This window comes from Lutra lutra, chromosome 17 (assembly GCF_902655055.1).
Source record: "Lutra lutra chromosome 17, mLutLut1.2, whole genome shotgun sequence".
In the NCBI taxonomy this organism is placed as follows: Eukaryota; Metazoa; Chordata; class Mammalia; order Carnivora; family Mustelidae; genus Lutra; species Lutra lutra.
The window spans coordinates 54,641,849-54,669,547 of record NC_062294.1 but is presented as its reverse complement, the minus strand read 5'-3'; the positions used below and the strand labels follow the sequence as shown (position 1 = coordinate 54,669,547).

Sequence of the window (27,699 nt, the reverse complement as noted above, 5' to 3'; positions counted from 1 at the left end):
CGTTCTTTGATCGCATTATGGAGAAATTGTTACAGATTCCTTCAAGCTTGAGAGCCTAATGGTGCACTGACAGTGTGTACGAAGTACTCTACAGACGTGGGATAAACTTTTGGAAAAAGAACATGACTCATTCAAGGTTATGGTGAAAATTATTTAAACTTTATTAATTAGCATGAGAGCTATGATACATTTTGAAGAAAACAGTAGCTAAACGTAGTGGCAGGAGTTAACTATGAATCATGAATATAACTGTTCTGATTCTTTTTTTTTTTTTTAAGATTTTATTTGTCAGAGAGAGCGCAATTTGGGGGGGAGGCAGAGGCAGAAGCAGGCTTCCTGCTGAGCAGGGAGCCCAATGCAGGACTTGATCCCAGAACCCTGGGATCATAACCTGAGCCAAAGGCAGACACTTAACCAAATGAGCCACCCAGGTGTCCCTACAGTTCTGATTCTCCCCATTCCACTGCCCTCTCAGGTAACTGCTCTCTTCAATTTCCAAGAAAAGGGAAATCTGTCTTTAATAATATACCAACTTGTCAATGACAGTATAGAATGGCTATTACCATCTTCCCCTGCATTGTTTCTACCACATAATCAGTCCCTAGGAAACAAACTCTCACTGTCCTCCGTGAAAAGGCCAGTCCCTGTAATTCCTCTAGAGAAGGGGGCCCTGAACGTAACAAACACAATTTAGATGGAGGTTATGCATTATTCTCTGCCCCTCCCCCATGCAAATTCACACAGTACCGAATCTGACAACTCAGTGTCCTTGCTGGTGCAGGGAACGTGATTATGAAGGAGTCACACCCAGTGAAGCAGGCCCCTTCATCTTATGAGTCCTCCTCAGAGACCATCAGGAAGGGCCTACAAGGAAGGTTTAAGATCAAGAGATTTCAAACTTCAGGTTGAAACTCACAAATAGTAATGCAGCATTTTCAACAAGTAAGTATCTTATAAACAAAATAATGAGCTACTTCCACTCGTCCTTGTTCCCATGATACAGGAATTTTAACTTTTGATATAATTATTCTGCAGTAACATCTCAGGTTAATCGCAGAGAACTAAAGACTTAATTATCCCACTTATTCTTGGATTCTCTGGCGTGTGGTATGTCAACTGGTCAAAACATGTATCGGATTTGCAAGACTTCTCCCCGGTACGACTTCACTGGTGAATCCTGAGGACACACGGTTCCTTAAAGGCATTTCTGCATTTGGCATATTTGTTGTAGTTTCCCCTGGACAAATTCTCTCATTACTTCAGAAGTCTGAACATTTGATGAAATTTGATGACGACATTCTTCACATTTATAAGTTAGCTCTCCAATATAAATTCTCTGATGTTCCACAGTTTTGACGCTGGGGCAAAAGCCTTAGCATACACATTACTTTTGTGTGGTTTCTCTGACAGATGTAGACTCTGACGTCATTGTGAGGCCCAGATAAGTGCTCCGCCACACTTACATGGTTGCCCTTCAACATGGACTCTGTTGTTGCAAAGTATCTGGAACTCAAGGTAAGGGCTCTGCCGCACTCGTTGCATTCATAATGTATTGCTCTAGTATATTCCCCAAATTTTTGATCTTTGGGTAAAATCCTTGCCACACACGCTACCTTTGTGTGGTTTCTCTACCGGGTATTTACTCATATCTAGTGAAGAGTACTAATTTAAAACTTTGCCGCACTTGTTACACTTGTAAATATGAACTATTCGGTGAACCCTGAGTTTAAGGCAATACCTAAAAGCCTTGCCATGTTCAGTACATCTGTAAGGTTCTCTCTAGTATGGATTATCTGATAAGGTGTAACCCTCGAGTGAAAGCTTTGCGACACGCAGGGCATTCGTAAGTTTTCTCTTCAGAATGGATTCTTTGGTGAATCCTGAGGTCAGACCATTGTCTGAATGCCTTGCCACATTCAATACATTCGTACGGCTTTTCTCCAGTGTGAATTCTCTCATGAAGACTAAGGTGTGAACCCCTCCTAAAAGGCTTGCCACACTCATTACATTTGTAAGGTCTCACACCTGTATGGATTCTCCGGAGATTCACAAGGTGTGAATTTTGACTGAAGACCTTGCCACACTCTTTACATTTGTAAGGTTTCTCTCCAGTATGGATACTCTGATGAAGTGCTAGTGTGAATTTTGACTGAAAACTTTGCCACATACATTACATTTTATGGCTTCTCTTCTGTATGGATTATCTGATGTGTACTGAGGTGTGAGCCCTGAGTAAAAGCTTTGCCACACTCATTACATTTGAAAGGTTTCTCTCCAGCATGAATTCTTTGGTGAATCCTGATGTCAGACCACTGTCGAAGGTCTTGCCACATTCAACACATGCATATGGTTTCTCTCCAGTATTTCTTCCATGATGCCTAAGGTGTGAACACCTGGTAAAGGTCATGCCACATTCACTACATCGGTAAGGTTTCTCTCCAGTATGGATTACCTGATGGTAAGTTAGGCTTGACTGCACACCAAAGGCTTTACCACATTCACTACATTTATATGGTTTCTCCCCAGTATGGATTCTCCGATGTCTTGCTAGGTGTGAATTTTGACTGAAGACCTTCCCATATATATCACATTTATATGGTTTCTCTGCTGTATGGATTATCTGATGTCTAGTGAGATGTGAGCCCTGAGTAAAGGCTTTGCCACACTCGTGGCATTTGAAAGGTTTCTCTCCAGCATGAAATTCTTTGGCAGATCGTGATGTTAGACCATTAGTCTAAAGGCCTTGCCACATTCAGTACATTTGTATGGTTTCTTTCCAGTATGACTTCTCTCATGATGCCTAAGGTGTGAAGCCTTGATGAAAAGCCTTGCCACGCTCATTACATTTATGACGTTTCTCTCCAGTACGGATCACCTGATGGCTTATCAGGCTTGAATGCACAACGAAAGCTTTGCTGCACACATTACATTGTATGGCAATGACTCAGTATGACTTTTCTGATGGTCAACCAGGCTTGAACTCTGGGTAAAAGCTCTACCACACCCATTACATTTGTGTGGTCTCTCTCCACTATGAATTCTGTGATGTTTTACAAGCTTCAAACTTTGGCAAAAACCCTTGCTGCGTTCATTACATCGGTAAGGTTTCTCTCCATTATGGTTTACCTGATGGTCTGTCAGGCTTGAGCGCACACGAAAGGCTTTGCCACACTCATTACGTTTGTAAGGTTTCTCTCCAGTGTGTATTCTCTGGTGATTTGCAAGGTGTGAATTTTGACTAAAGGCTTTGCCACATTCATTACATTTGAAGGTTTTTCTCTGGTATGGATGCTCTGATGACTTGCTAGGTGTGAATTTTGACTGAAGACTTTCCCACATACGTTACATTTATATGGTTTCTCTCCTGTATGGATTATCTGATGTCTAGTGAGGTGTGAGCCCTGAGTAAAGGCTTTGCCACAGTCATGACATCTGTAAGGTTTCTCCCTATGTGCTTTCTGCTGTTGTGCCAGTGTCAAGAGGTAAATAAAATCTCTCCCATGTTTATTAGCAACGCCGGTTTCGACCACAGGAGGAATTCTCTGAGGTGGCATAGCTGAGGAACCACTGGTGACGGACTTCTCAACTTCATTACATTCAAATTTTTCCCTTCAGTTTGAAACATGTGTAGTTCACCCCAAAAACTTAATGCAAGCCTACTTATAACGTGCTCGTTTCCTGCATCACTTTTACCATGCTGACCCCTTCTATCAGTGAGACTGTGTTTATGGGTCACAGACATTTCTTTGCAGTTTATGTTCTCATCCCTCCACTGCCACTTAAACTCATGCATATTTTCCTGGATTTCCCTGAAGTAAAAATCTTTGATTTCATGGCCTTCATGCCTTTCCAACATCACTGTTTGGAATAATTCTCCTGTATTATTGTTCTCCTTTAATTGTAATTTCTTGATCACATGTGTAGGAGAGACATCTATAAGATATAAAGAGCCATAGGTGTCCTATTAATTACAGCTCACAAATAAACGTTACGTGTTAAAAACACAGAATTACAACAAAAGTAATACTTCTACTGAACAGTTATAAAACTTCCCACGATCGTCAAAATTTTAGGAAGACTAAAGGAACATAATTTTTTTTTTTTTTGCTAAAGAAAGAGTGCTCAACTGTAATACAAATTAATTTTAGGACAGCCTAGTTTCAAACACCCAATGACAAAAACACTCATGCCGTACGTACAAAATTACGTTAGCTCTCAAAGAAAGGGTATTTTTCTTTCTTTTTTAATTCCAGTGTAGTTAACATACAGTGTTATACAGTTTCAGTGTACAATACAGTGACTCAACCATTCCATCCACCACCCCGTGCTCATCACATGTGCCCTCCTTAATCCTCGTCACCTGTTAAACCCAGCGCCCCCTCAACACCCCTCTGGTAACCATCAGTTTGTTCTCTATAGTTAAGAGTCTGTTTCTTGTCTGTCTCTTTTCCTCTTTTTTCCCCCTTTGCTTGTTTGCCTTGTTTCTTAAATTCCGCATATGAGTGAGATCATATGGTATTTGTCTTTCTCTGACAGACTGATTTCATTTAACATCATATTCTCCAGCTCCATCCATGCTGTTGCAAATGGCAAGACTTCATTCTTTTTGTGGCTGAACAGTATTCCGCTATATGTATATCTTCTTCATCCATTCATCTATTGACGGACACGTGGGCCACTGCCATAATCTGACTATTGTAAATAACGCTGCTATCAACATAGGGGTACAGGTATCCCTTTGAATTAGCGTTTTGTAATTTTTGGATAAACATCCAGTAATGTAATTGATGGATCTTAGTAGTTCTATTTTTAACTTTTTGAGGAACCTCCATATGCTTTCCCAGAGTGGCTGCACCAGAGCACATTCCTGCCAACAGTGCAAGAAGGTTCGTTTTTCTCCACATCCTCACCACCACTTGCTGTAAGATAGTGTATTTTTCCACCATGACCCCAAAGCACATACTGGTTGGCAGTAAATATATGTCTCATAACTGAGAAAAAAATATTATATATAATTTTCCATATACTTGTATATAAATAAATGCTGAAGAACACATAGCATATTACAATGGTAAGTAATCCAAGATAAGCTCATCTAATGAATAATCTAAACAAATGGCAATCCAGAATTGCAAACAAATACAGCATTGAGAAAATGAAGAATTTTTTTTTAAGATTTATTTATTTGAGAAAGAACACAGAGGGAGAGCGAAAGGGAGGAGACTCCCTACTAAGCAGAGAGCCCAATGACAGCTTGATCCCTGAGATCATGACAATCATGACCTGACCTCAAGGCAGATACTTAACCTACTGAGCCATCCAGGTGCCCCAGAAAATGAAAAATTAATAAAACAATGTTTACAAAATGAAATTTTATAAATACTTGTTATAAAACTATCTGTACCCATGAAATATAGGCATTTTACAATATTAACCAGTGGCATATGTCAGTTATAGTGCATAAAACATCTGTAAAGCACAATAAAAATAAATAAAATATTCTAGTAACCCTTGATAAAACCAGCAATAAATAGTACGTAACCATATTATAGAAAATTATAGTCTATGGAGCTTTAAATATTTCCCCTCGAGAATGAAAAAAAAAAAACAAAAACAGGGCGCCTGGGTGGCTCAGTTGGTTAAGCATCCGACTCTTGGTTTCAGTTCAGGTCATGATCTCAGGTTGTGGGATCGAGCCCTGCATCAGGCTCCATGCTCAGTGCAGAGTCTGCTTACGAATCTCTCCCTTTCCCTGGCCACTCCCCCACTCATGTGTTCTCTCTCTCTAAAATAAATAAATAAAGCAATTTAAAAAAAAGAAAGATTTATTCTAGAAAGAGGCACAATATTAAAACTGGAAAATATGTTGAGGTCACTGACTTCTAAAATACCAGGTGAGAAAAATACATTATACAGGGATTGGAGATAGAAGTCAGAAGTCACAATTACGATTTCCTGCATGTGGTTATGTAACAGACAAGCAACAGAGCAATCTCCTACCTATGCAGCGCCCTCTAGTTATCCAGTTCATTGTCCCCAAATATATGTAGCTCAGAGTGTGTTCTTTTTTTTTTTTTTAATTTATTGAGATCAAAGACAAAACTGTTGAGAACTGCAAAATGAAAACATACAGAATATAATGCAAAGGGGTAGCTCATAATAAACATGACAAAGTTGTTATCTTCTATTAAACAGAAGTAACTTTGGAGTATACTAAAAAACATGCAATATTCCGTACCATCTAACAGCACTAATTTGTATTTTCTAAAAGATTTTGTTTATTTTGAGAGAGCGTGCACCAGAGAGAGCTGAGGGAGAGGCAGTGGGAGAGGGAGAATCACAAGCAGCCTCCCCGCTGAGCATGGGGTCCAACGTGGGGCTTGTGAGGTCATGACCTGAGCTGAAAGCAAGAGTCAGATGCTTAACCGACTGCGCCACCAAAGACTGAGTAATATATGAACGAGGAGAAAAACTTCCTCCCAGAGCTGACAAGAAGCCTTTATTTTCCCACAGAACTCTCCTAGTGCGGAGTTTCTCAGACACTATTAACGCTGCGGCCTCTGCTCTGCCCTTCTGCGTTCCCATTTGTCACACGTTCCCACCTGTTTGGTTTTACGCTATTTGTTCTCGGCCCTCCACAGTCTAGGGCTCTTTCCCTTGTTCCAAAAAGGACATAATATTCAGGTCAGAAACAGAAATTCCCGTTTATAAGAAGAAAAGAACATGAACATGAGGTGCTATGGCTTTTCCAGAATCCCAGCTCTTTGTTTAGCTGAGAGAGGATGGATCTAGAACAAATGCTTCACAAATTCCTCCACTGCTTGCCTCCTATGTGCGTAGGAAACAGTGTAACATGCAGATGTATAGCTATCTTCCAAAACTACTGAGTCAAAAGCACAGGGGAAGAAAACTAGGAAACTGGAGATTTTAAAAGTTTGCCATCTGGTTTTATGCACTCTTAAACTCTAGAACAACCCCTAAAGAAAGAGAAAAGTAGAAATCCAGATGCCACATTATGAGGCTTTTCATTTCTGAGTCAATAGGGCTTCAATCTCAGTCAAGCAGGGGAGGGCGTCCCGAAAGACAAGCAAGGGAAAATGCAAAGATACCCAAGGGCAGACCCCCCACTTCTGGAGGGACATTTTCCTCACCGAGGGAGACCAGGTTCCGGTCGTTCTCCACCATCACGTCCCTGTACAAGGCCCTCTGGGCAGGGTCCAGGCACTCCCACTCCTCCTGAGAGAATTCGATGGCCACATCCCTAAAGGTCAGGTGTCCCTGAAATGAAAACACATCTCATCAAAAGGCCATGGGAAAGCTCTTCACACAAAATGAGAAGAGAAAAATCTAAGTAACAAACTGATAAAGTGAGTGTTCAACAGATCCATGCTAAGGTATTCTGAGCAGTTTATGTGTCTCTAATTTTAATTTCTTATGCATTCCCAGAGATTATGATGCCCTCCAAGTAAGTGTGGATTTCTAATTTCTGTGGACAACACATGACATGAAGCATACACATAAAAAGTCAGTACTGCGTTGTCTTTACAAAGTGTTACATATTACGCTCCAGATGCTGAGTGCTATCTAGATGAGCGAGAACACGACTGCTATCTTCAGATGACAAAATCCACAGTGGCTTTAAAGAGAAGTCAGAATCTAAAAAACCGTGTTGAGGATAACAATGCCAATAACTTAGAAATTTGTTGGGTTTTTTTTTAAGATTTTATTTATTTGACAGAGAGAGTGATCACAAGCAGGGGGAGCAGCAGGCAGAGGGAGAGGGAGAAGCAGACTCCCCAACTGAGCAGGGAGCCCGGATTGGGGCTCTATCCCAGGACCCTGGGATCAGGACCTGAGTCACCCAGATACCCCTAAATGTTACTATTCTTACTACTATCCTGCTATTTAAATCATGAACCTGACAATGTAGAAAGAACTGAAGGCCATGGTATATATTTAAGATATAATTTCTACTGCTAAAAAACATGAAATTTATTTACAAAATGATGTCTTTTATAAAAACCATGGACTTTCACAACCATGCATGTGTGTGCACACATATAAACAACACAAATTAACCAAAATGAGAAGACTTCCTTCTCGACGTTATTTTGAATGATTTTTTAAAATTTTCATTCACATGTATTTCAGCATGTTTGAGAAAATGAAAATGTATACACTACTTAATTCAGTTTGTCAATATGACTGTATAGTAGACTAGTAAAGAGATGGTACAAACATGGAAAAAAATATAGAATACTTTAACTCCAGTCTCTATAAAATACCTGAATTCAAAAATATAAACACAATTTTACCATTAAATGTTAGATGCATAAGCATTAACAAAATCAAATAGTTTGTTTATTCCACTAATAAAGCAAGAGTTGAAGATTAGAAGAGTCACTGGCATTAAACACTAACTGAACAGATTAACGTTTTTTAAAATTTTTTAATTTTTTAAAAGATTTTTATTTATTCGACAGAGAGATCACAAGTAGGCAAAGAGGCAGGCAGTAGTGGGGGGCGGGAAGCAGGCTCCCTGCTGAGCAGAGAGCCCAATGTGGGGCTTGATCCCCGGACCCTGAGATCATGACCTGAGCCGAAGGCAGAGGCTTAACCCACTGAGCCACCCAGGCACCCCGAACAGATTATGATTAAAAACATGTATCACAGTAATAGACACTTGAAAAAAATGACAAAAAGGAAGTTGGGGAAAAACTATTATTATTAAGCAAGAACATTTCACCAAATGTTATGACCCAGTCAAAAAACTGTATGCATTTCCTCTGACATTCTGATGGACAGAGGCTGGCTGGGGCTCCTCCCGTTCACCAGCCTACAGCGGGCCTGAGTAGGGACCAGATTCCTCTGGCTAAAGGAGGAAAAAACAGTGAGAGAGAAAGTCAAAGAGCTGGAACTGTTGAAATTCACAGATCTAAGGACAGAAATAGGCTAAAAATGAAAGAGAGATAAAGATATTCCACGTGAGGGGCGCCTGGGTGGCTCAGTGGGTTAAAGCCTCTGCCTTCGGCTCAGGCCGGGGATTGAGCCCCACATCAGGCTCTCTGCTCAGCGGGGAGCCTGCTTCCTCCTCTCTCTCTCTCTGCCTACTTGTGATCTCTGTCTGTGAAATAAATAAATAAAATCTTAAAAAAAAAAAAAAAGATATTCCATGCAAATGGGATCCTAAAGAGAGCAGGGGTGGCTATATCAGACAAAACAGACTATGAGACAAAAACTGCCACAAGAGACAAAGGACATTATAACAATAAGAGGGTCAATTCACCAGGAAGATGCAATAATTAGAAACACATAGGTGCATAACATTAGAGCCTTCAATATATATGAAGTAAATACTAACAGCAGACTCCAGGACCCAGTTTCAGAAGATCTAGAAGGTAAGAGAGGACGTGAACAGCACCGTTACCAAATGCAGGACCCACCAGAGAGACAGAACACTCCACCCAGCAAGGGCAGAACATGGTCTTCTAAAGCACACACGGAACATTCTCCACGACAGACCACATGTCATGCCACAAAACAAACCTTAACAAGTTTAGGAAGACTGAAACCATAAAAAGCATCTTCTCTAACCACAGTGAATTGAAACTAGAAACAAACAGCAAAAAGGAAATAGAAAAATCCACCAAATGTGGACATTGAAACAATTCATTCTTAAGCAATGGGTCAAGGAAGAAACCACAAGGAATTTTTAAAGCTTCAGATGAAAATGAAAATGTAACTAACCCAAAAGTAGGGATGTGGTGAAAGCAGCTCTGAGAGGAGTGTCTACATGGTGAATACTTACATTAACAAGCGGAAAGATCTCAAATCAGAAATCTAATTTTACACTTCAAGGAAGCAGAAAAAGAACAATCTGAACCCAATTCAGCAGAGTACGACAGAGGCAAATGAAAGAGGATAAAAAATACAAAAATTGGCAAACCAGGAGTTGAGTTTTTGAAAAGATTAACACACTGACAAACCCTTGGCTAGACCAATTTAAAACAACAACAACAACAGAGGCGCCTGGGCGGCACAGTCAGCTAAGCCTCTGATCTTGGTTTCCGCTCAGGTCCCAATCTCAGGGTGGTGAGCCTGAGCCCCGCGTGGGCTCCATGCTCAGCACGAGGTCTGCTTAAGAATCCCTCCCCTCACCTTCTACTCCTCCCTCCCCATGCTCTCTTTCTCCCTCTCCCAAATAAATAAATCTTAAAAAAAAAAAAAAAATGAAAGAGGGGACATTACAACTAATGACACAAAGTTTTAGAGAGGACTCTAAGAGGGTGCTAGGAACAATTCCATGCCAACAATGCATAACCTGGAAGACAAGGATAAATTTGGGGAGACATACAACCTACCAGGACCTAATCATGAAGAAGCGACAAATGTGAACAGAATTGTACCTACAGAGGACATGCAGGCAGGAATCAAAAATCTCCAACATAGAAGAGCCCAGGACCAGATGGCTTCACCAAAGAGTTCTACCAAACATTTCCAGGAAAATTAACACATAGTCTGCCAAAAATCATCCAAAGGATTGACGATGGAACACTTGCAAACTCATTCTATAAAATCTGCATGATTCTGATATGAGTCCCAGATAAACACACAGGAACGAAAGAAAACTACACACCAATATCCCTAATCAATACTTAATCATGTGGTGCATAAACAATGACTTCTGGAACGTTGAGAAGAAATTTTTAAAAATAAATAAAAATTTTTAAAAAATCCTTAACAAAATACTAGCAAACCAAGTTCAATAGTACATCAAAATGGGTATCTGTCATAATCAAGTGGAATTTATTCCTCCAAGATAAGGATGATTCAACATACAAAAATCAATCAAGGTAATACACTAACAGAATATACTAACAGAAAGAAGGGGAAAAAGAAAAAACCCTGAACATCTCAATTAATGCAGGAAAAGCCTTTTGGACAAAATTCAACAACATTTCAGGATAAAAACACTCCCAAACCAGGAAGGGTAGAGCACCCCGACATAACCAAAGCCGTATATAAAATGTACACCGCTGGCATACTCCACGCTGAGAGATGGGAAGCTTTCCCTTGAAGATGAAGAAGGAGGCAAGCATTCACGCTCTCAGCATTACTATTCAACAGAGTTCCAGAAATCCTAGCTGCAGAAATTACCAAGGAAAAGAAATAAAAGCCATCCAAATTCGAAAAGGTTGATTTCATATTTTAAAACTGATGATGAAGAAAACTTTCCATTCCATTCCCGATCATTAAAATTTTGAATTTTTTTTTTTTTTAACTTAAGTCATCTCTACACCCAATGTGAGCTCGAACTCACTATCCCGAGATCAGGAGTCACGTGTTCTTCTGACTGAGCCAGCCAGGTGCCCCTAATCATTAAAATTTTGAAGGTAGTGACTCACCTGTTCAGCTTCACATGCAGTATAATAACAGGCAGAACAGATTTCTCCGTATTGGTCTCCTTTTCCAGAAGTTACCAAGGATTTGTGGACATTAATACATGACTTCATGTGCAGTTTCTTTTACCCTAGCTTACAGAGAGCTGACAGCACACCCAGATGTGGCCCCCGAGCGACCCCAACGGTGCTGCCCAGCCGCACAGACACCACGGGGCCCACACCGGTGTCTCCCATCTACGCCTGGGGTGAAGCCCATGGGGGTGCGCCCAATGGCGTCTCCTCACAGGCCCCAGGCCCCTGGGTCAGGATGAGGAGAAATCTAAGTGGGGACGGGACGAGGGAAGGCCTGAGTGAGTGCGAACGAGCACGGGTCAAGGGTACGTTAGAGATTAGCAAGCGCGATAGGAAGGAGAAACGGAACATCAACCAAGAATGGGTCTACCTGAGAAAAGGCCATTCCGGACTCTTCTTTCTTTTCTCTTCCTCCTCTGAGTCTCTTCCTCCGGCAACATGAGTGTCTGAAGTCAGCCTTGAAAGTTGAAAATACAACGTTTAATGCTTCGAATGATCACATCCCACCCGATGCCACAACCACACACACAGGGGAGCCCTCACCATGCGGGAGAGACGGGCCCTGCTGCCCACTGCCGCAGGAGGGGCTCCTGCACAAACACCGACCAGTGAGCTCTGCCTCCCCCTGCTTCAGATCGCATTCCCTTCCCGGCGAAGCCCTCACAGACACGCAGCGGTGGGGGTCGCAGCTGCACTGACCCCCCTTCAAATCGCAGACCGGCCGTGATCGAACCCCACGTGGAGCAGAACCCCACTCACCCTCAGCCCAGATCTCAGCCCTCAGACACGAAGGACCCGGAGCCTTGGTGCTTTGTGCTGAATACAGATCAGAAACACCCGCGGCACTTTAAGTATTAGCAAGGCTGCTCTCCCTGCGCCCCAACTACCTGAAGGGAAATCTGTGCGGGGGGCGGGGGCACAAAGATGTGTCTGCAAGACGCCTGAGCAATCGCATGTGAAGCCGGGACTGGGCACCACCCAGAGGAGGCAGGATCAATACACCTCCCGTTTTTCTTTCCCAGCTTTAAATGTGTCTATTTAAAATATGTCAAATATGTCTATTCAGGTGTATGACGTGAGCATCCGAAGTGTGTACACGCTGTGAAATCCTCGTCCCGATCAGCTTACATCCAACACCTCACAATTATCATTTTGTGTGCTTGTGTGTGGCAAGAACACTTAAGATGCACTCTCTAGGCAAATTTCAAGTCTTTAATACTTTATGATTAACTACAGTCACTGTTCTTTAGATGAGATACCTGAACTTATTCATTTTACGAATGGAAGGTGGCACCTCGGACAAACATCTCCCCGATTTTCCAAGTCTCCCGGCCCCTGGTATCCACCAATCTACTCTATGGTTCCAGGAGTCTGCCGTGTTTAGGTTCTATAGATCAGCAAGACCACACAGCATTCGTCTTTCTCTGGCTTATTTTACTCAGCATAATGTTCTCCGGGTTCATCATCCAGGTTGTCGTAAACAGTAGGATTTCCTTCATTTTTATGGCCAAATTTTATTTTATATATATATATATGTATATATATAAAATTTTTTTTAATCCATTGCTCTGTCTACATTTAGGTTTTTTTCATACCTTGGCTGTTGTGAATAATGGATGCATTAATGCACATGGGAGTACGGATATCGCTTCAAGATACTGGTTTCATTTCCTTTGGACATAGATCCAGAAGTGGGACTGCTGAATCACATGATAGTTCTGTTTTTAATTTCTGGAGGAACCTTCACGCGCTTTTCCAAAATGGCTACACCCATTTACATTCCTGCCAACGGTGCACTAAGGTTCCCTGCTCTCCACATGATCACCAACACTTGCTCTCTCTTGTCTTTTCCTGACAGCCATCCTAAGATATGCCACCTCCCACCTGCTCTCCGCTTGGAGCCCGCTATCACCAGCACCCAGATCTGGAAGGGGAAGGGGCAGAAGGAAACATGCAGAGCAGGCAGCAGAGGTGTGTGTGTGGGGTGGGGTGTTAAGAGGCTTCCCTCAGGAGGTGGTAGCAGATTGAGGACCTCGGGGAAGGAGGGTGTTTGCCGCCCGCATCTGAGGGGCCAGACAGTTCCACGCAGAGGGACAGGCCCTGGGAGGGCCCTGAGGCAGGAGCCAGCCTGGGCCCAGCAAAGGGGAAAAGGCCTGCATGGCTGCAGCAGGGCAAGGACGGGACCCGCAGGAGAGGAGCGCAGATGGGGAGGGTGTGGTCTTCTAAGGGAATTTAGAATCTTTGTTCTTCCTGTCATTTTAAGTAAACATTTGACTTATCTTATTAACACACTTGCAAATACTGTAATTTCTTACATATTTTAGGTTCATGTCCAGATGTGTATGTAAGTCCTAGGAAATACAGGATGGCCCTTAACCAAGATGTATGGGACCCTTAGAAAAGGTCAGGATCGTGTTTGGACAAATTAAGGTGGAGGCGCCTGTCAGACGCCTGGCAGAGATATACAGACACATCCTAGATCTACATCCTAGCAGAGATGTACAGACACATGGACATGGGACACAGAGCTCAGGGCACAAGCTGTGTAGAGGAGGGAAAGGAAATCAGTCTTTCAAGGAAGAGGGAGCAGTCAACTGTGCCACAGGCTGGTGACAAGAGCAGGAGGATGATGGCAGGAACCCGTCACTGGACTGACGAAAGGGCGGTCCCTGAGAGTCTCAGCAGCACAGGGACTGTCAAAGCCTGACCAGATGCGGTCAGAGCGGTGACTGAAAGCAAGGTTTGAAGACAGAGAGTGTCTGGTGTACTGTGCTCTGAAATGGAGCACAAAAAAGGATCCTTAATAAGGGGGGAACAGTTAATCGAGAATGCTTTGTTCTACAGATGGAAGAAGAGTGACCAGAAAGTGGCTGGGGTCTGTGTGTCTCTGTGTCTGCCTGAGATACGGCCACCTGCGCCCGCTGACCACGTAACTTCCAAAGAGCCAAAACATGACGAGGTACAGGAAGGATGCCAGAAAGACCCCCCAGAGGTCACCGGGGGGAGCGTTGCTGGGGGCACCTCCAGATCCACTTCCTCAGGACCAAGGCCCCTGGCTGCAGAGGCCAGCTCTCCCTGTGGACGCCGCTCGGGCCTCGGTTCTACCAACAGCACAAGGTCACGGGTCTCTGCCTAATCCCACTCCCTTCGTGCCTCCTCGGGCGTCAGCATGAGTTTCCCAATAAACCCGGCAGGCAAATCTCAGCCTTGGCGTCTGCGTCCCAGGGAACCCGAGCTATGACCGTGGCACCCCAAACGGACCCAGGCAGCCCCACAATGACCCATAAACCCACTTCCAGGTGCTCCTGCTAGAACCAGGACACCCCTTCACGGCGGAGCCACACACCCCTTGGCCCCACAACCATGCTCGGGACACACGCACACGCCCTTCACTGGGCCATCTGGAGGCCCCACACTTGCTTCTGCGTCGCTCCCACAGACCCCGAGTCTCACTTCCATCCCCCCACCTGCCTTGCCCCCGCCCCACAGGTGCCACAAGCAAACTGGCTACGGCACAGAGACCGCTGGGCACGGACAGCACAGCAGTGATGGGCACAAGGGCCAACTGAAGGGTGCTGGGCCCTCACTCTGGACACCAGGAAGCTGGCCCTGCTGGGAACACTTGTGAGCAACCGGGACAACACAGAGTCCAGCTTAAAAACAGTCCAAGAGGGGGGCACCTGGGTGGCTCAGTGGGTTAAGCCTCTGCCTTTGGCTCAGGTCATGATCTCAGGGTCCTGGGATCGAGCCCCACATCGGGCTCTCTGCTCAGCAGGGAGCCTGCTTCACCCTCTCTCTCTCTCTGCCTGCCTCTCTGCCTGCTTGTGATCTCTGTCAAATAAATAAATAAAATCTTTAAAAAAAAAAAAAAAAAAAAAAACAGTCCAAGAGGGCACCTGGGTGGCTCAGTGGGTTAAAGCCTCTGCCTTCGGCTCAGGTCATGATCCCAGGTCCTGGGATCGAGCCCCGCATCGGGCTCTCTGCTCAGCGGGGAGCCTGCTTCCCCCTCTCTCTCTGTCTGCCTCTCTGCCTACTTGTGATCTCTGTCAAATAAATAAATTAAAAAAAAAAAAAAAAAAACAGTCCAAGACTGGCTGGATGGAGTTCAGTGAGGATGTCAGAGGCAGAGAAGCCCCTAGATCTTTCCTCCCGGCCCCATTCACAGCAGATTACAAGACCTCTAGTTCTTCAGGGTGTCTGTTTTATGGCCCCTCGGGCTCCTGACCTTGTCCCCACCCTTCCTGAATGGAAATTAGGATCCATGAGCCTGAGCAGATCACCTGCTGGAAGGCAAAGCCCCTGCCCGAGACGCAGCTGCTCCCTGGTGATGCGCACAGTGCGGACCGCCCGGAGGCTGGCAGAGGGCAGTGACACCTCGGGGGACACGTGTGGGGACCCTGGGCTGCAGGGCTTTCTAGGCTTCAGCACATCCTCTTGCTCTTATTTTGAGTAAAAGAAGCAGCCACGGGAGGTTTAGATCAATTGGTGTTGAGATTTCCAGAATAATGGGCACCACCCTCATCACCTGCCCTCACTCCTTGGTCTTCCTGAGGACCACCCGGGAAGCATCTCAACCCAAGCCCAAAGGAAGGGGCAGCAGTCAGCCGGGGGGCCTCCACTGCAGGGAAAGCAAAGACTCTAGACAGTCAATGGAGAAGAGCTTTTCACATCCGGGTGATTGCCATGGACACAAGTCAACCTGCAGGGGACGGGCACTTCAGACGACGGGTGGGCAGGAGAGGCCGGACGTCTCTGAGCCGACACCTGAAGGAGGAGAAAGGGCCAGAGCCGAGACGATTTAGAGAGAGACGGTAAGAATAGGGACCAGGTCCTGTGACAGAGAAGGCTGGTGTCTGGGAACAGAGACAAGGTGAACGTGACTGGGGCAGAGCGAGCTGTGGAACTGTGTGAGCTCCCAGGAGGAGGCTGGAGACCTGACAGGGGCTCTGATGACATAGGGCCGCGGAGCTCGTCCTGTGACAACAGGAGGCCAGCGGAGGGCTCGGAGGGCTCGATGCGCTACCATCTGCCTACAGAGACCCCCCCTGCTGCAGAGAGAATCATGTGCCGATGGTCTAGGATGCGGAGCCTGTGTCTCTGCCTCCATCCTAGTGTTCCTTTGTTTCGGTTTTGGCGGCCTGGCACCCATTTTAAAATTCAAATGACAACTGGGCACTCCATCCACAAAGAACTACCATGCACAGACCCAATTTGACCAATGATTTCAGGAGTCAGTACTGCTGACTCAGTTTCTGGTCTAGTGTCCCATCTCCATGTTACAAGGAGGCTCACTGAGGCCAGAGTAGATCATTCTGACGAGGTCTGAGTTGAGTGATGAGAACCAGGTGCAGTGAATTCTGAAATGGAGTCTGATGGACCAGAAGCAGCTGGTCCTTACCATCCTCCCCCTTGAGGCACCAGGACCTTCTTTCAGATGCCCGAGCAAAAGAGAAGCTTCTTTGAAAGTCTGATCACACTGACATCAAGCATTTAATTCCCCCTTTCCAGAAAATCAGAGTAAAACATTTAAAAATCAGAATTGCAAAAACATAACCACTGCATAACTCGGTGCAGAACACACTGAGAGAGGGTCAGCTATAGAAATAAACCCTGAGCAAATTTTTTTTTTTTTTAATTTTGGTTTTGTTGGAGATTCTTTTGTTTGGAAGAAAGTTTCAAGTCAATCCAGTCATTCTTCTATTTGCAGAGAAGCAGACGAAAGGGAGGTGAGGGAAACATCAACTTAGCAGCTCAAAACCCACTGTTTTAAGAGATCACATAACGGAAGAAGATGGAGCGTTAGGCAGGTGGTTAAACTAGGTTTCAAATACTAAAAGGCCACTGACAACCTTACCAAGTACTCACAGAAACAACCTAGGAAAACGGAGTAATTACCAAAAAACTTTCCCAATATAAGATAGAGAAGAGGGGCGCCTGGGTGACTTAGCTGACTCTTGACTTTGGCTCACGTCATGATCTCATGGTCATGGGCTAGAGCCCTGGGTCAGGCTCTGTGCTCAGTGCTCCCCCTCCGCCCACCACCCTTGCTGTAAAATAAATAAATATTTTAAAGAGAGAGAGAGAGAGAGAGAGGAGAAAGCATGCATGCTCAATCTAAACCAGAAAAAAATTTAAAAGGCAAACACCTTGTAATCTTTTAAAAATCTAAATAATTCTGGTGACAAAGTAAAAAAAAAAAATTAAGAATCTATCACACTGACTGTATGATTAAAATAAAAACTTAAAAAATATATATCATTCTGAGAAAGAATAACATGACCTGAGTATAGGAGGCCACCATAGCTTATTTCAGAAGTTAATAATTATTTATAGAAAAGTGGCAAGTGAAAAATAAAACAAGACAAAATCAGAGAGGGAGACAAACCGTAAGACTCTTAATCATAGGAAACAAACTGAGGGTTGCTGGGGGGCGGTGGGAGGATGGCAAAGCCGGGTGATGGGCATTAAGGAGGGCATGAGGTAATGGGCACTGTGTGTTATATAAGACTGATGAATCACTGAACTCCACCTCTGAAACTATATGCTAATTAACTGAATTTAAAGTAAAATAATAAAAAATAAATTGACAGAAAAAAAATAGTGGCAACTGAGATTTATCTCAAGCTACAACAAGAATACTGAATCAAATATGAGAAGTAGGGGGAAAAAAGCAAACCCATTACCAAAAAAAAAAAATCCCACAAAGACACACAGTAAGTGTAAGAGTCCTTTACAAAGGCAGTGTGTAGGGACAGTCATTGCTTGTCCCACTTCTCCCCTCCCCCACCCAGTCCCAGCCCAAGCAAAGGCAAGAGAGTGACCCACAGCTGACTGAATCAAGTCCCTGTCCCCAGGCTGAACAGGGTTTGCAAATGGAAATTATCTTCTGATGCAAATAAATAAAAAGCCACAAGCCTTTTAGCCAGTTTTGAAATTTTCATCCTCATCCAGGTAACTTAGACAAAATAAATGTATTGGATGGCAAAGCCCCAAAGCAGCATTCCACAACTGAATTATCTACAACCAGTCAACTCAGAATCATCTGGATTGAGGTCCACCCTCTTTTTTTCACTACCATGTGTTTTCCTCTCTCATTCTATCTACCTCCGCATTTACCCTTTTTTTTTTCCTTTTCTGTATTCCCCCTTGGTATCTGCTCATTCTGTTCCCCTCTCCTGACCCACTGTCTGTCGTCTGGATTCCTTCTCTCACACATGTTCCTTTTTTGTTGTTGTTTTTAAAGATTTTATTTATTTGAGAGAGAGAGAGATGATGAGCCATGGTGGGGGCAGAGTCTAGAGGAAGAAGCAGGCTCCCCCTCTGAGCAGGGAGCCCCATGCAGGGCTGGATCCCAGGACCCTGAGATCATGACCTGAGCCAAAGGCAGAGGCTTAGAGGGCTGAGCCACCCAGGCGCTCCCCTTCTCTCACACCTGTTCCTCCGCACTCTGCAACTTGTGTCCCCTCTAGTTTCTACTTCTCCCCCCAATCTTTCTGATTACCCCAGTTTCCATGCATTTCTGCCTTTCTTTGCCCTTCTAGGCGCCTTTTATGCTCTCTGTTACATTCCTCTCTTCTTTCCGTTATAACCCCTCTCTCCAACACCCCCAGGCAGCTACACTTCCACTCTGGTCCGTTTCTTCCCCCCACTTTCCCAGTCACCTGTTTCCTCTGTCTCAGCTACACCCTGTTCACTCGGTCAAGGCTCTAACTCTTTTGTCCTCTCCCCCTAACCTCTATCTGAATTGCCTCACCAACGCTGCCTCGGCTCCTACCCCTGAACCCGGGCCCTTCTCCCGTGTCGTCCTCCTTCACCTCCCTGGAGATCCCGCTTTCCTCTAACTTCCCTATGCTTTGCACCTGCTTTCTCAGCTTATTCTCTGTCTCTTCGCAAGTCCCTCACCATCCTCCACGTTATCTTTCAGTCGCAGTCGCAGTCTCTTTCCCCCCACCTCCCTCGACCACACTCTCAGCAGGTGTGGGGTGGGATGGACAAGACGCCCGCCTCCTACAAGAGCGCACTATCGCGGTGGGGGACAACACCGAGTGTCACGAAGCAGGCCCAGGTCACCCACCGCACTGCGGGGTCAGGGATAGAGGGGACTAGGGAGGGGGCCTGAGAAGCTGCCCAGAGGGCCGCTGTTCCAGAAGCGGGGTGAGTTCTCGAGAATCCCAGGGCCCAGAGAAGGACGCGGCCTCTCTCTCTCCGGAAGGGCGTGGGGGGATAACAGGGACCGCCACCCGGGCCCAGAAAGGGAGGCTGTGGGGCGCCAAGGGCGTAACTCCACCCCGCGGAAGGGGTCTCTACCGGGCGCGGGGCGGGCGACGGGGTCCGAAGAAGCTCCAAGCGGGACACGGACGGGGAAGCCGGCGTCTGCGTAGACCCAACACCTAAGTGCCCAGAGCACCCGGTTGCGAGTTTAAACCGAAAGGGACCCGCGCCCGACCTATCACCGCGACGTCTGCATTCACTTGGGGTACAGGGGCCGGCGCGGGGAATTTAAGGCGCGTAGCGACCCCCACAGCCCGGCTATGGAGGAGAGGGGACTGCGAGGAGCGGGTTTAAACGAGAAACACGGAAACTCACGCTCCGCTGCGGAACCTTTGCTCCGAGATATCCGCTTCCGGGTCTACAGGAACCCGCACGTGCGCCGCGAAGAGGCGGGCGGCGAGGGACCGAGCTCACGCGGGAATAGTAAGGGGGCGTGGTGAAGTCGGGGGCGGAGCCTCTGGTAAGGGCGGGGCCGGTCCAGGGGCGGGGCCTGGCCTTGGAGTCCCGCCTCTCTGCTCGCAGGTCTCTTTCCCTGGTTTGGAAACTTGCGTCTTCTGTGGCGATGCCTTGCCTCCTGCCTATCTCGATTATGTTTCAAACAGTTTTAAGGTAAATGTTTAAAGCTCTGGGGGCCAATTATGTTGAAAACTAAGATTCGTTTCTTTTTGGGGGCATCTGGCTGGCCCAGTTGGTGGAGCATGCAACTCTTCGTCTCAGGGTTGTGAGTTCAAGCCCCAAGTTGGGCGTAGAGATTACTTAAAAACAAAACAAAACAAAAAAAGCTTTCCTTTTCACAGTTGGAAACATCTCAACAATTATAAATTATAACAAGACACTAGATAACAATTTTTTTAAAAATTATTAGAGTTTTTTGTTGTTTTGTTTTTGGTCTTGTTTTGTTTTTAAAGTTAGTGGACCTGGGGCGCCTGGGTGGCTCAGTGGGTTAAGCTTCTGCCTTCCGCTGGGGCCATGATCCCGAGATCCTGGGATGGAGGCCTGCATGGGAGACCACTTCCCCCCTCTCTCTCTCTGCCTCCTTGTGATCTCCATCTGTCAGATAAATAAATAAAGTCTTTAGGGCGCCTGGGTGGCTCAGTGGGTTAAGCCGCTGCCTTCGGCTCAGGTCATGATCTCGGGGTCCTGGGATCGAGTCCCGCATGGGGCTCTCTGCTCAGCAGGGAGCCTGCTTCCCTCTCTCTCTCTCTCTCTCTCTGCCTGCCTCTCTGTCTACTTGTGATCTCTATCTGTCAAATAAATAAATAAAATATTTAAATAAATAAATAAATAAAGTCTTTAAAAAAAAAAGTTAGTGGTCCTTTGAACAGTGGTAGGTGAATTCAAATTATCATATGCCTTCTCCCAGCACACCTCATATCCCAGGTCTTGTTCCTATGAAAGTCTTGGGGAACTGAGCCCAGTGTACAGTTTGGCCTCCCGGGTGAATGGGAAATAGAAAAGGAAATGCCATTTTGTTGGGTGTCAGTTTAGCACTGCTTATTCTCAAGTGAGAGAGAGTTTCTCCTTATCAGAGAAATAAGCTGATGAGAGTAAGTTTTAAAGTGAAGAAAGGCTTGGGGGCGCCTGGGTGGCTCAGTGGATTAAGCCTCTGCCTTCAGCCCAGGTCACGATCTCAGGGTCCTGAGATAGAGCCCCGCATCAAGCTCTCCGCTCACCCCCGCCCCTCTGCCTGCCTCTCTGCCTACTTGTGATCTCTGTCAAATAAATAAATTTAAAAAAAAAATTTTTTTTAAGTGAAGAATGGCTTGTTATCTTCTGTGACCTAAGAAGAAAAGCTTTATGTGAATTCTCTTTCAGACTGGTCCTGTAGAGAGTACATTTAAATGTGAATGAACTGGGTATTACCTTAAAACTCCGTGTGTGCAGAAACCTACAGGAAGGTCTTGTGTAACCCTACAGGGAGGGCTTACTGAGGATTTAGTGCCCCCAAACTAGTAAACACAACGGAACTGAATTGTCCCAGACATAGTCTTTATTCCACATCAGCAGATGAGACTATATAATTAAAAATAAAAACAAATTTTCTCCTGACCCAGAAATCCTCTCCACAAAGGTGGCTGGGAAAAAGGAAAAAAAAAATTATTACTGAATAAGCATTAAACCAGAATTGGATGTGTATTACCGGCACACAGTTAAGAGATTGCAAAGACAGAAAACTTACCCTTTCATAGAACCCATGACAAACATGTCTTCCTAAGGATGCTGAGGGCAAAGCACTAGCGGACACCCCACAAGCCCTGTCCTTCAGGTGGGCTATGTGTGTCACTCCTCAGGCACTCCTCTCTGCCCTAGAACCAAGGAAAGGGAAAAACAAATGGTTAACTGATAGAGATCACAGTCCTGCAGGGACAGGAGTCTCCGTCAGTTTGCAGCTGTCTTAACGATTTACAAGAAAAAAGCAATCTCCAGAAACCTATAGACTCAATTTCCTGGAACCCTAACGTCACCAGCCCCCCCCCACCACAGGATAGAAAACCTTACATCATCAGTCACTCCTCACAACCCCAGTGCAGCTCTTTCTGCCTGCAGGTCCTGTCCCCGTGCTTTAATAAATCCACCTTTTTGCACCAAAGACGTCTCAAGGATTTTTTCCTGGCTGTCCGCTCTGAACCCCACTACTTCAAATCATATCACTAATAATAATTAGTCCCCAAGTAAGAGGACTGGACAGCACCGTCTATTACACAAAGACCTTCCTAACTACGTGTAATTGGGGTGGCCAGTGCAAAACGGAAGAGGAAAGGAATCTACACATGGATGAAGACAATGGTAGGCAGTAGCTGAGAATAAGGCAAAGTTACATCAAATTGGGTACTTGCAACATCCAGCCTCGTCAGCCGGGGAAGCCCCGTGGAGACAGCCAGGCTGGAGTCCTGACCGAGAGGCCTGGGCGGAGAGTCCTCCCCTCAGCTCAGACTTCCAACCGACCATCCCCCTAAGGGCCATATTTATAGGGCAAAATAACAGGGTTTGAAACTAAACATTTGTTCACCTACATGCAGTTTGGAGAGAGCTGCTTTTCCATGTTATCATGTTTCTGTATTTTCAAGGAGCCTGGGCTGAGTGTGTCTGCCTCCCCTCCCAGATTCCCGGGGGTGGGGGGGTGTTTGCTGGAGCAGGAGAGGGGATGCATGAGCCTCACAAACAAACTTCCTTAGCCCGCATGTGTACCTACAGGTCCAAGGGGCCGCTTATGCAGAACAAATCACAAAAACATCTGTCCACACAGAACAGTCTTTTAAAAGATACATGTCGGGGCGCCTGGGTGGCTCAGTGGGTTAAGCCGCTGCCTTCAGCTCAGGTCATGATCTCGGAGTCCTGGGATCGAGTCCCGCATCGGGCTCTCTGCTCGGCAGGGAGCCTGCTTCCTCCTGTCTCTCTGCCTGCCTCTCTGCCTGCTTGTGATCTCTCTCTGTCAAATAAATAAATAAAATCTTAAATTAAAAAAAAATAAATAAATAAAAGATACATGTCAAAGAGACTGAGAAAGTACTTACACTTGCAAGTCTTCTAAGGTAAATGTTCTGACCAAAAAAAAAAGAGGAAGGAAGGGTCATCTTTAACCTTGTTTTCAACAGGAGGAACTACGTCTCTTACTTTTAATTTATATTTGTTCTTACAACACACACAAAGAACATCCATCAAAGATGACCTTAAATTTGGCCCAGAGAAAAATTGAACTAATATGAGCTGAATATTTACATTACACTATAATATTTATATATTAAGTATAGATCATATATATATTCAGCATATATATCAACCTTAACAGCCAGTTATTTTATCCTGAAATGGGTTTATTTAGGAATAGCAGAAGAATTGCCATTTGGGACATGCATGCAATGGCAAACCATAGGTGATGTGGGAAACAAAGGCAGAAGAAAAATTATTAAGTTTCCTTACTACTTACAGCCCGTTGACTAGTCCTTGAAACAGACAGATTGTCATTCCTCTAGGGACTCAACTGCCTCAGTGTTGACACTTTGCCTAGGACAAAAGGCAATCCTAGCCCAGCCTTGCCCCAGGATTCTGTAAGCCTACTTTGTTTAACATATAAAAATTGTTTTGGAAACTTCCTTTATCTCTAAACCTCCCCCTCCCCCCAAGATACATGTTGCCAATCATCCCCCAAGCATATGGCCCACTGATACATTCCTGGAGGGTCTCATGACTCAGGTTTTATGAGATGGTAATAAACGACGTTTTCCTAACAACAGCTAGCCCCCTCAAAGTCCTGGAAACCTTGTTTCCAAAATTCATTGGAGACTTACCCTATCCCTAACCCTCTCCCATTTTGAAAGTATATAATGGACCCCTATTCATGACCCCAGGGCAACTTCTTTCTGCCCAAGCGTCCTGTTCCCATGCTTTAATAAAATCATCTTTTGCACCAAGGACGTCTCAAGAATTCTTTCTTGGCCATCAGCTTCAAGACCTAATATTTTTCCTACATCAGTCGGCAAGTCCAGAGATAAAAGGAGAGAAATGTAATGCACAGAGGAGGAGGAAGTGGAGAGGGGTTCCTAACTAAATGCTGATCTATAATCTTTTGAGCTTTTACAAGATGGACAAAAATTACACAATCCTGTAAAACCTCTTCATTCTCTAGAGCACTTTCTTCCCTGTGGAGATTGTTGGTTTGGGGCAGCTGTCCTAAATTGTGCTCAAATAAAACCTTCTCTTAGAGATTCTAAAATGTTTATTCATTTTACATCAACACACAATGTAGGATATTTTGTAATAAGACAGATAATGTTTATCATCTGTCAAATTATAGTATATGGAAAACTGTGCTTTCAGAAATATTTAAATATTGAAAACCTAAAAGATAGTCACTATTTGTTTTGATAACTAGTTTTTGTACATGAAAAATTAAGAAAATTCTTGTTCAAGCTTCTGGTATTTATTTAATGAAGAAGCATCTAAAGGAAGTAAGTTAGCTGCAAACTTACATATTAAAACTTCACTGGACATTTTATGTCCTACAGGTCCAAATCAAGAATTTTTAAAAAGATACAGTGTAAATCCAGCAAAAGGCAGAAATAAGAATTATACGGAATATAATGAGGTATAGAAAAACACATAAAATACATAAAAGTAATCTTATCAAAATTGATATAATAGGTAGATCTTTTGAAATAGTCATTTTAAGCTGTGCAGACACATGAACAATACTAATTACAGTAAGTAAGATTATTAATAGATTTTTAAAAAACTATTTTATTTATTTATTTGACAGAGAGAGAGATCACAAGTAGGCAGAGAGGCAGGCAGAGAGAGAGGGGGAAGCAGGCTTCCCGCCGAACAGAGAGCCCGATGTGGGGATCGAGCCCTGAGATCATAACCCTGGCCGAAGGCAGAGGCTTAACCTACTGAGCCACCCAGGCGCCCCGATTATTAATAGATTTTAAAAACCTGTAGGAATTACTTCAAACTTTATCTTAACTTGAAAATTGAGAATTATTTCCATAAATATAGATTACTAAAACAGAGTTAAAAAGAATTAGAAATCAGAAAAACAAATGACTTGAAAACTTTGAAATATTCAACAAGCCTGTGATCGCCTTACAGGAGACTTTCCCACTTTTTTGAGGTATTCGCATTTCTCATTCACAGACTTTTTTCAGTACAGCAGAAAACACGAAAGTATGTAGTATTGCTAGTATACCCCTGATATTAAGATATTAAAAAGAGGGGCGCCTGGGTGGCTTAGTGGGTTAAAGCCTCTGCCTTCGGCTCAGGTCATGATCCCAGGGACCCTGGTCCCTGGATTGAGCCCCACATCGGGCTTTCTGCTCAGCAGGGAGCCTGCTTCCCTTCCTCTCTCTGCCTGCCTCTCTGCCTACTTGTGATCTGTCAAATAAATAAAAAATAAATAATCTTTAAAAGACATCAAAAAGAAAGCAGTTTGACTTCTGAAGTTTGATGCAAAAATGAATCATTAAAATATACAATATGACTGCACAGGCTTTACTCTAGGCATGCCTGTATTTTAGTATTTCGTGATGTTATACACCTTGCTGTGATATGATTACATTTCTCCCTTACGCTAACATCTTCAGGAAAGGACTTTAAGCATTTCAAGCTCTATTATATTTAAAATAGGAATGTATGCTCAGCACATAGGACAAGAAGGAAAGTTAATCTGACCCACAGTTCTCACCTACAATGAATACGGAACTTTATGTTAATGGCTGAATGTTAGAGGCATTTCCCTTAAGAAAGAAATAAAGAATTGAGAAACGATCCCTGTGTATCGCCACTTCTACCTCAAGAATATACTGGAATTTGTAGCCACATACAGCCACTGCGTTGGAAATGCAGGAGGCCCAGAACTTGGAATTGGCATCTGAAGTGGACGCAGCGTTGGGAGACTGAGTCGTTAATCCCTGGGTCTGTGCTAATGCCAAGCAGTTGGTTTCAGAATTGAATTATAGGACCCACAGTTGGTGTCCGGAGAGCTGGAGAATTGGTTGGTGCAGAGAAAACCCCACATATTTGGTCTCAGAAGTGTTGTGTGTGGAACAGCTCATCCTATCGTTGATGATTACAAGTGATGTTCTGTACATTGGCAGCTAAAATCTACTTGAAGAGAGGGACCTGGCTTGCTCAGTTGGTAGAACACGCAACTTGATCTTGGGGTCATGATTTCAAGCCCCATGTTAGGCTTAGGGATTACTTAAAAAACAAATGAACGGAACATCTGGGTGGCTCAGTGGGTTAAGCCTCTGCCTTCAGCTCAAGTCATGATCTCAGGGTCCTGGGATCAAGCCCCACATCGGGCTCTCTGCTCAGTGGGGAGCTTGCTTCCCTTTCTCTCTGCCTACTTGTGATCTCTGTCAAATGAATAAATAAAATCTTAAAAAAACAAACAAATATAAGAGGAAGTAGAAATGGTGCCAAGGGAATTTCCTGATGGCTTGTTCACTTGCATTCAAGACTTTGTCCTTGACATGAGGAGCAACCAGAAGATCCCCTAGGAATGGAAGACTTGGTGATCCAAGGACTCTTGAGGGCGCCTGGGTGGCTGGGCCGGTTAAGCATCTGTCTTCAGCTCAGGTCACGATCCTGGGGTCCTGGGATTGAGTCTCGCATCAAGCTCCCTGCTTAGCAGGGAGTCTGCTTTTCCCTCTGCTTCTGCCCTCCCCACTGCTCGTGCTCGCTCACTCTCTCTCAAATAAAAATCTTTTTTTAAAAAATATTTTATTTATTTATTTGACAGACAGAGATCACAAGTAGGCAGAGAGGCAGGCAGAGATAGAGGAGGAACCAGGCTCTCCACCGAGCAGAGAGCCCGATGCGGGGCTCGATCCCAGGACCCTGGGATCATGACCTGAGCCAAAGGCAGAGGCTTAACCCACTGAGCCACTCAGGCGCCCCTCAAATAAAAATCTTAAAAAAAAAAAAAGAACTCTTGAAACAGGGTTTATTTTTATTTTCATTTATTTATTTTTTTTATTTCACAGAGAGTGAGACAGCACTAGCCCGAGCCACCCAGGGACCCCCAAAACGCAGGTTTTTAACAACAAAAGCAACAAAAACTATAAATTCACTTACCGAATTTTAAGTCCTCTGCACCCCTTTATTTGCATCTGGGCATCTGGAAATTAACAGGTAGGAGCTCCCCCCTCTGCAGCCCCATTCTCCTCTAAGCAGTTCTGAGAAAGAACATGAGGATGAGGCAAAGAGGAGGGGTGAGAGAGCCCAATTCCCGAAGAGGCTATTTTAGAGGGAAGCTGGACTGATTCTCTATCAGACCCTGCAAGACCCCAGCTAGACAGAGGAGAAATAATCTCATATATTTACAGCCACCTGAGGTGCAAAACTGGTGCCAAAACACACACTGGGGAAAGGACAGTCCCTTCAGTACATGGTGCTGGGGAAAGCGATCTCCATCCACACACAGAAGTTGAAAGTGGACCTTTATCTCACATCA

General features: G+C 44.5%; 1 protein-coding gene across 1 annotated transcript; it reads right to left on the bottom strand.

Annotated features, from left to right (window-relative positions):
- Nucleotides 1-1,120: 1,120 nt before the first annotated feature.
- LOC125088569 (zinc finger protein 665-like) lies at nt 1,121-11,636 on the bottom strand. Its single transcript, XM_047709772.1, is given in 11 exon segments — nt 1,121-1,177; nt 1,464-1,560; nt 1,791-2,133; nt 2,216-2,311; nt 2,314-2,733; nt 2,736-2,814; nt 2,971-3,269; nt 3,272-3,604; nt 3,607-3,933; nt 7,152-7,295; nt 11,540-11,636. Coding segments are annotated over 11 exon segments (2,292 nt in total).
- Between the last annotated feature and the right edge of the window lie 16,063 nt (nt 11,637-27,699).